The 14,920-nt window shown below is 33.8% G+C and overlaps 1 protein-coding gene across 1 annotated transcript; it reads right to left on the bottom strand.

Annotated features, from left to right (window-relative positions):
* Positions 1–10,735: 10,735 nt before the first annotated feature.
* On the bottom strand, positions 10,736–11,062 carry LOTGIDRAFT_105779 (hypothetical protein; the record flags this gene model as incomplete). Its single annotated transcript, XM_009059874.1, has 1 exon — positions 10,736–11,062. A coding segment is annotated over one exon (327 nt), but the record flags the coding sequence as incomplete, so codon positions are not given.
* Between the last annotated feature and the right edge of the window lie 3,858 nt (positions 11,063–14,920).

Genomic DNA, 14,920 nt, shown 5'->3' with positions numbered 1-14,920 from the left:
GCATGCTTACTCTTCTAGACACACCTGATACCACTTTCCATTATGAAATAATGTTGCCTAAAGAACAAATAAAATAAAATGGATTTTACGTCCTACTGGTCTGTTCCAGATTGAACAACTGAAGACGGGCGATCCAAGCCGGCCCCTCCAATGTATAACAAATACAGTATAACCATAGATGAATTTGGAAGAAACGTTTTTATTTTCTTATAAAATTGCCACAATCTGAAATGGGCAGAAAAGTATAATACTCATTGAAGAAATTCTATTTTGTTGCAAGGCTGTCAACAGTGTTTACTCGTTTCTCAAGTTTGCTGAAATATATCTTATATTATAATGTCATTAAATTCGCGAAGGAGAAAGAAAATTCGTGGCTTCGTGGAAACAAAATATAGTTGCAGGGTGGAACTTTGAAACCCCAAGACAAACATCCAAACCTAACATCCCTATAGTTTTCAGAAAAAATGCAGCCATTCACTGATTACATTGAACGCATATACATATATCTACAATTAGATGATGGACTTGTTTGATGTATCTTAAGAAAATAAATTGCAGATTTGAACATGAATCTTTTGATATTGAATTTTTGAAGACAAAGTAAGTGGAATAATTGAAAGGTTGTGTTTTCTCTAGTCTATGAGACATATAATTAGAATCAAGTATAATTTTCAGATCATATCCGATTTATTGGATTATGTCCTTGGGTTATAGCATTTCATATAATTCAATATAACAGGAACACAACTACCGAATCTTCACATGAATGTGGGTAAAGGAAAACGGTTAACTATTAAATCCCTTGATGATTAAAATGCAATTCTTTTTATTTATGACGTAGGCTACAAACCAACAACATGTTTTCAAGATTATCTTTCTCAAGAATTAGACTTATTTATTGTATTATATCATTGTGCTTTATCCGAACGTGTTGCCGTTGACCTTGATCTTTCTAAATTTTAAGGTCTGGTATGGTAGGAAAATCCCGAGTCTCGGTGATTTTACTTGTGTCAGAGGAAACATTCTGTCCAAATGTGTGTTTTTCCTTATCATGTGAGAGGGGTCCAATCCCCTCTAAGTTTGCCACTGTTACTACCAGTTTGAAATCCAAGATGATTCTTATTGATATACTAACAAACAATCCGAATACGGGGGAGGCAAAAACACAGCAAATTCGAAACAAATTAACCCCATCAGTAAAGTTGAAGTAGATTTTTTCTCGGCCTAAAATGATTAAATCAAAATACTGACCATCGACTATGCATAATAGTACATCAAATAACAGGCACCAAGTCTCTGAAGATTTGGTATATATAATGAAAATATCGCCAGGAAATGGTAGTAGAATGACATTTATTATACTGTTCTACAGAAAAATCACTCTCAAGACGACTCCCCCTGGGCGTTAAAGATATTTGAATTTTCACTGGATTTCACATTAAATTACTTGTTACTAACAAAAATTAATGCATTCAAAAGCATAACGAACTTTACGAGGTGTACGTATAACATTATAAATAATTTTGGCGTTAAAACTTTTAGTTAAGTCCAGGGACACATTTCTTTCTGTTTGGTATACAGCTTTCATAAATTTGAAAAAAAGGAGTACTCTATTACAGAATGCTACTTAGAAACCACGGAAAGTAACATCGAATTGACCTGAAATTCGACGCATGGCTGTCTCTGCTCTTGAAATAGTTATACTTTATATTTAACAATGTGTTTTGTGCTACAGGATATCCAAATTGGGGATCAACTAACTTGAGGTTTTGGCAAGAATCGAGTTATCTAATGCCTTCGATCTAATGAAATAGGCCCCTAGCCACAAATCTGTTTGATATTGCAGAAAATAATTCAGTAATGAACTCCCAACTTAATACAGGTTCTTTATTTTGAAAATCTTACCGAGTTCCTTCAGTTTGAGGTTAAATTATCACAGGTATCTTATTTGAGGGTCGGGATTAATAAAAACTCTTCTATTGAAATTTAGTTTGGAATTTTAAGGGTCAAAATCAAAGATGGATTCCATGTTCCAACTATTTCTGAAAATACTCTTAGACACATTACATGGGCGATAATATCGATTGATTTTCAAAGAGATATAATACATGATTAATATTGAAACGGTAAGTAAGTCAGACTCTGACTCACAGAAAGCACCTGAAAGAGAAAGGCAAGGTCAAATACCTCGTAAACATCAATTTATTGTAATTGGACAAGGTGGTTGTAAATTTGTTCAGCAATCAAAAGAGCTGGTTGTCAACAATACTGATTATGGTGTCATTATTTCGAAACTTTCGGAAATTGAATGCTGTTTGTCAATGAGCAAGAAAGAAGGTAAAAACGTGCCTTCCATTTTGTATATGTTCAGATGGATACAATAGTTGTTACCAATCTGATAAAACCCCCTCTATTGTACACTTTTCATTTCATATCTATTAAGTCTGGCGACATCTTCACACATAATTCATGACCAAACATATGGCTTATGATATAGGGAATAACTGCAACTGATTAAATTGTAAGCGTGTTGTCTCTGAAGACCAAACCAGGGTAATTATTGTTATTAAGAGTATAAAGGGTAGGTTACTTCTGCGTGGTATTATTGTCATAAGTCAATCCTCGACAACACCACGACAACCTATCACCGTCATCATTTACCAGTTTGCTTTCTATTATATTGGACAATTTCTGGAGGAACTCCAGACAGTGGAAAATATTAAACAATCGTAAGTAAAACCTTATTATTTCGCTTTCATTGATGTGAAGTGGAGCCATACTTAACAACTATTTGTATCTTTCACTGCAATAAATTAGATCTCGTGAATGTTTTATACAAGTGTTTAAAATTTCGCAAAGCACTACTTTCATACTACAAGATAGAATATATATTTTCTACTCAAATATGTTATCCATACAGTAATATTTAGACCAGGGTTCGCTATTTCAAAGAACCCTCCTTAAAAGAGTCCTATTTAATCCATTTGAGAAATATGATTAGAAAAGGCGACTAAACAAATCGTACCCACCACATGTGTAAAATAATATTGTTAAATTAATTGAAATGGCAGTGTGCACAGATTCACGTGGATATTTTGAAAAGGCGTCATGGTGAAAAAAAATTAAAACGGACAACTTCCGAGAAAGTTACTATTAAAAAAGATTTCAGTACTTGAACAATGAGAGACCCCCTTCTCTTAAGCCACAATTGCACCGGTTATGTTTAGGAACACAATGTCAAAATATTATGCTGTTGTCAATTCAATGTGGTTGAAACTTCGGATCTATTTTCTCATGCAATGGAAACTTCTAGGAAAACTTAAATCATGGAGACTTTACATTTTGAATTAAACAAAAACTTTTACATGGTTTTAAAATTGCAACATTCCCCAAAAATTGCCATATTTGGAAAATCTAAAATGAAAAATTCCTGCAATTTTTTTTTAACAATGTTATTATGAACGTCGACTAATACCTTGACTGCAATAGCCACAGAAGTTACAATACGCCAACATATTCAGAGTCTCTATCGGTTCTGATTTACTGTATTCGCTGCTGTACAATCACATCGCTGCATTCCATGGTACAAGAAAGGTGGCTAATGTATCACAAAATATACCCATCGAGATTTGTTTTCATCAACGAATAACTACATTATTTGCTGAGAAATTTGAAATTTATTTTACTTTCGAAATGCGCAGATTTATTTCAACGAATGTGTGAAAAATTCTGTGTAATGAAATTAAAATTGATATACCACATTCACTTGTATCACTTGGTTGAACAGTACTTGGTACAAATGGGTTGTTAATGAATGATTTACCAGGTAGAACATTTAGGGAATAGATGTTAAGTACATTAGATGTTCCAGTTCATTTGACTGATAGTATACATTACGACACCCATTATTATTATTACTAAAATTATTAATCAATATTGTATGATATGCCTTCGTAAATTGTATAAGTTTCCTCTCGGGACATAACTTATCACTTAAACGTATTAACTAGATATCTGCATATTCAATATATATACTAAGGTTAAGTACAGTGTTTTATTCTTGTGTATTTTATAATAACTGTTTTTTGACAACCTTGAGCTGATTGAGCAAAATACACAATGTCGCATATAATAATCAACTGCATTATTTTGTAATATAGCTTGGCTGCCATCTGATAGAAATGTTGTTTGCAATATAGGCTCATGTCACTTCTAACTCTTCTGCTCCCATCTTCACAATGACAAGCTTCGGAAGTTCGTAAGAACATGACATTGTGAAAATGTTCTGCTCCATGGGTTCAATTAACTCTTGTCTTGGCACAATGACATCTCACCAGCACAATAATGCTCTAGATGGATCGCGGTTGTCTCAACATATAGTCATTATGAGCATATTTCAGCATGTGTGCATAAACAGAATGCTTTCGTTTTTCATTTTCGAGAGATATATTTGATTTCATATACATGATACTTTTTTAAATTAAAAAACAAACGGAACAGAATTTGTAATCCAAGTCTTTTCATGTGGAATTTTTAAAAAAATAAACCCACTACAGTGGTGTAACCTATTTTCGTGGATATAAGGATCCAAAAACGAATTTTTTTTTATGTCTTAGATGTTTCCTCAGTTTTTCTACAAAATAATTAAAATTGGTTTATTTCGATTTTCTTTATGAATCCTTCACTTTGACCCATATTTCATGAGCAACCATCTCGGCAACGGCGGCAGAATGCGTCACCTATTTTCGTGTAAAATGTTTGATCTATAAATAAGTCTGGAAAAACACGTTGTATGGATACCGGGTGGTATAATTAACTTCTCTTAGTATTTATCTTTTATATCAATTCATTATAACTAGTGACAATTCCTTCAAAGAACCACGATTTAAAAAAAAATAGTGACTGACATAATACGATACGTAGCGTGATTTATTGCTAAAAGTCAATGAAACAACATAAGAATATGGTCTACTTTGTGTTCCATAAAAATTTTCTGCTGACACGAATCCGCTAGTTGATCACGTGACTTCATTCGTTGGACTACATTTGAGCAGACGGCACTTGGAATTCCGATAACAGCTTGAGATTATAAGGAGATTACGTTTGGTAATAAGTGAAATCCGCCATTTTGTATTTGTCAAAGTATACATTAATACATTTTACCTTCCTTGAAACTACTGGATTCATTCTACTAGCTGATATTGTACAGAAAACCCATGTTTATCAAAACAAACTAATGCGGAGGTCGCGCAAGGTCGCTCATGTAATTTATTAATCCTTTCCGGAAATCCACGAATAATATTTTTCCACGAAATTAGGTTACTTGACTGTATAGATAAATTACATTGTATATAAATTACAATGTTTCTTGGGTCACGATCTGTATCTTAAAGAAAACCTGAAACCAAGTTTTACATTTGGGAAGGTCATATAAGTGTCATCTGCTATCATCTGTCTACAGCTGCTATAAGGCTAAATTGTTCATGTCCATTTGGATATACATCCGTAACGTTAACATAATACCTGCCGTCATTTTACAAAAACATTTCAAGCAAATCAAATCAATGGAATATATCCATACAACACATTGCTGCACAAAAGTCTAGAATTAAAACGGTGGACCTTTCTTTGTTTCTACACACCATTCTTTAGGCGCTTCTAAAACACAGTTTCCGTAAATCTAAATCTGACTCAGTAATAAATGGTTGATTTCGTGGAAACTCTTCATTCCGACATCTTGTTTGTTTGTCAAGTGATTGGGAACTGAAGATAGTTTATAGGCTTAGACCCTTTTGAGGATGATTCTGACATTTCTTATGCAATACAGTATATTATGTGATCATGTGACAATCTGGACATAATCCGGAAGATAATGGCTGCCATTCATAACAGTGCAGAGCAGGTAGTGGATTTTAACGTTTGGTAATGTTCATGGGGAACCCTTGAACACAATGCCTTCAATTCCATTATGTAGTAGTCATTCGGGTGAAACTTCGGATCGAATTTCACATGTCAACAGAAATAACGTGTGTGAAAATTTCAATCATGTTAAAGTCTACAGTAGTTATGTTAATAAAAATGTCTAGATATTGGAGAAATTTACCCTTTACCATTATAACATTTATTTCTACAGAATTGTATTCGACATTTCTATCTGTTTGTCATATAATTACTATAAAATACGTCACTAAGTTACTTCTGCAGGGTTGAATTATTGAGCAATAAATCTGATTCAACACATTCTTTTCAGTCACAACATTGCACTGGATTCATTAAATTTTCATTTCATTCCAATATTCTACGGACATGGAGTTGACATATATGATAGTACGATACTGCCCCCATTACCATTAGTGGTTCTAAGGTGTTACTGTTACTTATTGTTGGTTGCCAGTAAACATGTCAGTTTTAGTTGACAACAATCTAAATATTCAAAGTAATGCCGCCCCTGGGATTATTCTGAAACTAGGAATTATTGCTAAAATAGAAGTACAATATTAAGGCTTATAGTCTTTTGGGTAATTTCGTCACTAATTCCATTTTTCGCGTCACGCAACGTGGGCATTTGATATAGTAGCAGTTTAGTGTTAAATGCAGAATTATGCAAACTTCTAAGAAGTAGCCAAATAATAATACTTAAAAAGTACATTATGCTGTACGTCTAAGCTTTACCAGTTGATAGAACTCGATTAAACCATCCATATAAATTTTCAGAATTAAAAAATATAAGATCAGTTCCCTTATATTTCCAACAACAACGTATCTTCGTCAATTCAAGATGGTTATTAAAGTTCGCACATGCAGATGTAACCGACAATAATACGTTACCATGAGAATTACAAAGTGCGTTTAATGATTTCAAGGAAAGGGAAGTCAGATCGAGTTCTATCAGGTGGTAAAGACAATTATTAGAATATACCCCTTAATGTCCAATATCATTATGGACAGAATATGATGATAATAATCAAAAATAATTAAATCATGATTCCGTTTATATGGTATCACGCAATTTGATTGGATAACAGTGGTCACGTTAATTCGGTTTATATCTATGTAAACGGAATGTAAACGTAAGCTCCACGCCTTAACGGACTACTTTTATCATTGATTGACGTGGCCACTATACGGCGTCGATGTCGTTGCTTCGGACGTCAACAGAGCCGAAATCGACACCTCACTGAATGATAAAGGTATTTTCCAATTCCCTCGAAAGTGCACACACCAAATTTCAACAATATCATGAATTTTGGTCTTTCAATAATTGAACTTTCAACGTGGCCGCTCCGCCAACTTTCATGCAGTAGACTATAAATAGTTGACCTACTAAAATGGCTGTTCTCTAGGAAAAATGTTATAATATTAGGCGCCAATTTAGTGCCTTAAATTGTTGCTATTTTAGATAAATATTTAAACATGTATTCGAATTGATTTAATTATAGACGCGGATTTATACAGTGTACACAGGTTTTTTTCTGTTTATACAACGATAAACTGAAAAAATGTTCAAGTCATTCCTTAATTAATAATGAGAATGTAAGTTTCTTGAAATGGGTATAGTATTACTTCATAAAATAGCATGACAATAAATATTCCAGAAAGGTTTCTGGTGTCTGGATGTCATTGAATTCACTGGCTAAATAGACTTGACCATGTCAAATAATATCTATGTATCTATGTTTTCGTAGATAATGAAGTCCACTTTCAAATAGGCCTACATCTACATATCTACATGCAGTCGAACCCTTTTCAGTCATGATAAAACAATGCTTATTTAGTTTTTGTATTAAAAGTTGAAGACCATAGGCTTAAGAATATTAAGTACATCAGTTTATAAATGTATGGTTTCTCCTTCGACAAATAAGATCTAAGATTCCATTAAATAACAAGTTTTGATAAATTTGCCGAGAGTATTCCGGAATGTAAAACAGAATAAAAACAGCGAGTGTCAATTAAGAATAAAAATCTTCAAGAATTCTAATCCCACGCCTTCTGAAAAAAAGACGATTATATTGTTTTTATTTTGATGTAAAAGCAGACTATTGCAGTTTTAATTATATTAAGATTGGTTGCCAGGCAAGGTAATATACACCTACTGACAGCTTCGACTTTAGATAAAAAATATTTGGAAGTACAGTAACAATTACCAGTATGAAATATTCAACCTTCAGTCATACATTTCGTTTGAACTTTTTGAGGCGGTACTGATTAAAATAAACGAGTTTCATCAAACTCTGTCAAGAATTGGGCTTCTAGAGTGTTTACGCTAAAACTTGAACACGTTTTAAGAACAAGGCCAATAACTCATACTAATTATTTTTCCATTTTTCTGATTTTCAATAGGGTTCATCCTTGGATGATAACTAACACACATTCAAAGTTTCATCTAAATCCGCCAGGAATTGTGTCTTCTATAGTGTTTACGGGCTAAAAATTGAACGCGTTTTCAAGAACAAGGGCAATAACTCGTACGAAATATTTTTCGATTTTTCGGATTTTCAATAGGGTTCATCCTTGGATGATAACAAAAATCATATCAAGTTTCGTCAAAATCTGTCAATAATTGTGCCTTATAGAGTGTTTACGAGCAATTGTTGACGGACGGACGGAAATGGGTGACGGCAATATACGCCCCCCGCCCCCCACCCCCCATTTAATGAGGTCAGTGTTTAGTTTTTGCTTGAAACCAATCAAGAAGTGAATTGGTCAATTGCTTTATAATTCGTAAAAACGCAATAAATCTCATTTAAATCAAATTTCCGATCTGGTCTAATTTAAACATCCATCAATCGTAACTTTTCTCCCGGCAGTAATTAATTGCAATTTCCGCTTTAAATCGTCATACCATGGATAATTTCTAAATGATAATTGCTTTTCTAAGGGGGATCATCTAATGGTGGTAAACTTTGCAAGAAGTGTCTGCTTTAATTTGTTAGCGCATTATTTTCGCTCATATCTTTATGATTATTTTAACATTAATATCTCGAAGCCATTTTTCACCTAGTTATTTTTTCAGTTATTCATTATAAATTTAAGTACTTTTTAAAATGAATTTTTGCGATAAGGCAAGCTTTCTTTTACTGCTTTAAAGCAGCATAGGAATATTTGTCCATATGAATGGCGAATTGGGCTACAAAATGTATAAATATGCTACAAAGCACTTAAACTATGTTATTGAATATCTCATTGGTTGAATACCATAGCTTAAATGACATCAGGTATAACTAACCGTATGATAAGATCAGGTATAACAGATTGTATGATGATGTATGATGAGATTAGGTATAACAGATCGTATAATGTTGTATGATGAGATTAGGTATAACAGATCGTATAATGTTGTATGATAAGATCAGGTATAACAGATAGTATGATGTGATCAGATATAACAGATTGTATGATGAGATCAGGTATAACAGAAAGTATGATGATGTATGTTGGGTTAGGTATAGCAGATTGTATGATAAGATCAGGTATAACAGATCGTATGATGATGTATGATGAGATTATGTATAACAGATAGTATGATGTGATCAGGTATAACAGATCGTATGATGAGATCGGGTATAACAGATTGTATGATAAGATCAGGTATAACAGATTGTATGATAAGATCAGGTATAACAGATGTATGATGAGATTAGGTATAACAGATAGTATGATAATGTATGTTGAGTTAGGTAAAACAGATTGTATGATAAGATCAGGTATAACAGATTGTATATTGATATCATTTATAGCAGATTGTATGATTAGATCAGGTATAACAGCATGTATATCCGACGAACAGGTGGTGTTTAACAACATGTTGCGATCTGCTAGAAACCCAATAGACTACGCCTATGGCAGACTGAAAACTCGCTGGTCAATTCTTACCGAATCGATCAACCTGGAACTCGAATCTATGCCGAGGAACATATCTAGCTCTTTCAAACAGATTCGGAATAGAATTATCGGGATAGGATAGGTTATGGCATGGTGTTACATAATTTGACGATTCGCGTTCAAAATGGGTTTGTTATTAGTGATTGCAAGTGATTGAGCAAGTAAACCGATTGCTTGTGTCAAGCCTTGGCCAATACTCAGAAAGTCTTCAGTAAATTTACCAATTGACTTCGCTGATGCAGATATAAGATTCTCTAATAACATTGGCAAGCTTTCTCTTCGTCCTCTGTGTCTTGTTAACTTTCTTGTAGTAATAACTGGTCACATTAAGCAGCCGATAGTCGTTTTCCATATGTCGACATTTGTCATCAATCAGCTTCGGTACTGAATTCTCAGTTCTCTTTTTCAACACTGGTTCATCGTTATCACTGTGAACTTCTTGTGCAGACTGTCAACTTCAAAAATATCCGCACTGAAAGAATCAGATCTATCCATTGCAATATCAGTATCAATTCCGAAAGGCATTTCACCAGTTGATGGCGAACCTTTAAATATTTTTTCGAGCTCATCATAATATTCCAAGATGATTCTACCACTGCCTTACCTGGATTCCTTTTCGGCTGGTAAAGGAGATTGTGTGATGAGATCAGGTATAAGAGATAGTATGATGATGTATGTTAGGTTAGGTATAGCAGATGGTATGATGTTGTATGATGGGTTAGGTATAGCAGATTGTATGATGTGATCGGGTATAACAGATTGTATGATGTGATCGGGTATAACAAATTGTATGATGCGATCAGGCATAACAGATCATATGATAAGATCAGGTATAACAGATCGTATGATAAGATCAGGTATAACAGATTGTATGATGAGATCGGGTATCACAGACTGTATAACGCTGTATAATTAGATCAGATATAGCAGATTGTATATTGATATCATTTATAGCAGATTGTATGATTAGATCAGGTATAGCAGATTGTATGATTAGATCAGGTATAACAGATTGTATGATAAGATCAGGTATAACAGATTGTATGATGAGATCGGGTATAGCAGATTGTATGATGAGATCAGGTATAACAGATTGTATGATTAGATCAGGTATAGCAGATTGTATGATGAGATCAGGTATAGCAGATTGTATGATGAGATCAGGTATAACAGATTGTATGATTGATAAAATTAATTAGTTCGGACACATTGAAACAGACTTCAGTCAAATGTATTAGCTGTCGAATATTGCGAAACCAGTTCCTTAGTTACGAGACCTATACGGATAAGTTACCTTCAGGTCATAAAAGAACAGAAAAAAGTAACATACCAATTAAGTGAAAAACGAGGTATATCTTCTCGACTCCAATGAACAATGAAATCACAATAATTATTGGGAGGAAATGGATGTTTTTATTCAGTTGTATCGTGGGTGGTATCAGTCGGTAATTCTCCATAAGGCCTAGAAATAGATTTGACTTGACGCAAACAAATTGATCATAATTTGATAAAGTTTCTATAAAAAATCGAATGCTTTTCTTTTGCTTGCGACAATATCAGCGCTCTTTTAGTTTCTAATTTTGAGACAATATGCTCCTTTTACTAACTGTCTACGCGTGACTGTATTTGTGGCAAAACTAAAAATAAGTTTTAGTTTTAAAGCAAATTTCCAGTTCGAAATGACTAGGGTTAGGGTAACCCTACCTTAGAAGGACAGTGTTCTGCTTCCTTTTGCGCTAATCTTCCAAAACTAATTTTTCAGTGATCAGTGAATCACTAAAATTCAGGTTGAATGTTTCTATATGGAAATGTTCGGGCACGTAGTCTAGTCAAGTTGAGATAGTGGAAAACTATGACTCGAAGCTGATTCAGTTGTAAAAGGCTAATAAAGATTAATTGTTGTTTTTTAGATGATGAGATTAACAGTGTCTATCACCATATTATGTTTGATGTTTGTTATTCTTTTGAACCTTACATCCTCATCCCCAGTTTTAAGTAAGTATTCTAATTACCGTTATTTTACTCAAATTACAATCTCATCGCTCTATGCCAAAAGTAAACGAATTACCAAGCCTACAATTTGGAGATTGTCAGTTGTTGGAATTGTCAAGCCATTTTATGGTGTTACGGAGAAAATATGGTTAGTTATGACAACTCACAAACAAGCAAGGTCAATGCACTTGGTAATAAATTAATAAGTAGAAGATCATATTTTCTTTTTAAGATGTACCTTACATTTGAAAATTTGAAAAAAGGTAAATACTCAAATTGAAAGTGTTTGATAAATGAAAGTAATGTGAACAATTTATAATATAACCGCACCATTACCCTCTGCAGTACAGGAGAAAACGGTGTTCCACTCCAGGCAACATACATAGTATAATCTTGATCTTTTGATATGATCTGAGCACAGAAAACGAGTAGCTCTATAGATACACTGGACCCTGTGATTAAGTTAACTAGTGTGGAAAGAGTATTTGTTAAGGCTATTAATTTTGGTTTAGTGACAGTCCAAGAGGATGGTTAAAACGCTAATAACGTTATAATTTCAAAACTACACAGCTTGCTTTCAACATAATATTTTTTCTCCAAGATAAGTCAAGAAAATCTGATCCGGATGTAGCATCTAATCGCAACTAATCTAATTTGGTTTCCTTTCACGATTGTCTTTTTCTGCTTTCTGAGTAGGCAGGAATATGGGACAAAATGCTTGTCTACCTAGCAATACGACTTTTTGTTATACGCCAGCAATATTGACGAATATACGTGTCGCCCCTGTCAATAATTTCTTGTAACACGCGATTACGCTCTTTCTTTTTAACTACAAAGTCTGCATATTATGGATTGTGAAGATATCAGACTGGTATGTGGTATGCAATAATTATATGATTAGTAATTCTCTATAAATGAAATGCGATATATTTTAATGTGAATGGATGAGATCTCGAACCAAAGGACGGATTCAATTGTTTCATTGAAATTAGATTCGATGATGCGTGAAAGAAGCTAATGTTTTATCCCAAAGCGTGATGAAATGTGGATGAAACTTTTGTGTAAATCTGTTTTAATGATGTTTTGATGCAGGATTTCGATTTCGCTAAGATACTCACGCTACGACACCTTTGCGATCGTAGCGTAGGGTTTTTAACATGCATAAAATATAACGGAATCGTTGCCAATCGTAAGTTTCACGCATGCGCTGTGATGACTTAGTTCAATTCCATTGTCTGCATCTCTGAATTCATATTGTTGTCCGATTAGGTTTGGAACTTTACTTTTTACTTTTTTTATGTACTTAAAAGCTCGATGTTTTACAATGTACTCAAGAATATTTCATGGTTCAGTTACTAAAAATGGATACAGGATAAGTTGGTATTCTGCTTCTGCAGAAATGGGAAAACCTTGTCAACCAATTCCTGGAATACAGCGAGATGCAGACATTTGAATGAGACATACCCAGAGATGTATTCATACTCCAGCCCCTGCATTAAACGAAGGCCCCACCTTTCTGTCTTCTTTCTTGGCTTGTCTTTTCTTAGGCTTATGTGCTCGGATCATCAAAAACCCCGCAAGCAAGCGTCAAGGCTCCGTTTTTTCAACGTTGATGACACAAATTGGTTTGTAGTAGTGTCGTGTAGTGATAGGGGGTGGGTTGCACGATAGCCTACAATACGAGTCAACATGCTTGCTTCTACCATGTCTTGACGTGCCTTAACATACACGATCCTGTGAACCCTTGCCACATGCGATCTACATCATCATCTTCTTAAATGTAATCCAGGATGAAGGTCATATTGATATCGATCTAAAGAAAAAACCAAAAAATGGTATACATCGAATACATCTGAATACGAATACAACAGATCGATTTGGGAGACTTTTAACCCACAATACAAATATGAGGTTGAAACTAATACTGTGTTTTTCATTTTGCTGCAATAAGCAGATCACAGGTTACTGTTTAAGTTAGTTACTATTTCATGTTTAGGAAAGGATACAATATTGATAGTATTAAGTCTAATTTCATCGTTTAGTCTATGAAGTGATACAAAAGCTATATTCATTGAAAATAACAAGTAATTTACAAAAAAGTACTCACCAAATCGCGCGAATTCAGTCTTAAAATTTCAAAATATTTTAGCTTCTGATTCAAGACCTTATCAATTCCAATGCTCACACCAAGTTTTATATGAAAAAAATACATTGAAGACTGTAGCTTCTATTGTACCCACAAGGGCAATAACTCAAAATCAGTTAATCGAAAAATTGTAAATTTCAAGATCTGATCACACCAAGTTTCATTTTCTCATTAACGATACTTTAACCTTCAACGTAGGGGTTACCTACTAACAATTCAAAGTGATAATGAAATAGACTAATATCTTGAGTGTTAATGCACTCCCCGTTGGCTCTTTTACTAGTCTATTTATTACTCAATTATACTAGGTAGGTTCTCGTCACCATCATAGTCCTTGAAGTTCTGTCATAAATAATTACACTACAGTGCCGCATAAACAATTTGCATAATAAAGGGAGGCAAACAAACTATAGACAACAAATGGTTGGCCCTCTACAAAGGTCAATATAATAATTTAGCATTTTAAGTAATTGAATGAAAATAATTTTTCGTAACTTTAAATATACACACACATTCAATTAATTAAAAGCAACACATTTATACTTATAGCATAATTCTTTGAATATCTTATTTTTCCATAATATGCAAATATTTTGTGCGGGACTGTAGTGTAATTGACGTTTTGCTCATGGAAGTTAACTATTTTCCAAAAGGAGACAAAAGTGGCTTGTTGAGTACTTATTGATTGGTTTCGAATAAAAAGTAAAGCAATCCTTCGTTCAAAAACACGAGTTATTGCCCTTGTTCTTGAAACGCTCGTAAACACTCTAGAAGGTGCAATTCTTGACGGATGTTGACGAAACTTGGCATGAGTGTTGGTTATCACCCATAGATAAACCGTATTGAAAAACAGAAAAATTGAAAAATATTTAGTATGAGTTATTGCCCTTGTTCTTGAAA

Source organism: Lottia gigantea (assembly GCF_000327385.1).
Source record: "Lottia gigantea unplaced genomic scaffold LOTGIsca_4, whole genome shotgun sequence".
Lineage (NCBI taxonomy): Eukaryota > Metazoa > Mollusca > Gastropoda > Lottiidae > Lottia > Lottia gigantea.
The sequence above is the reverse complement of the archived record's forward strand: the minus strand, read 5'-3'. Positions and strand labels throughout refer to the sequence as shown.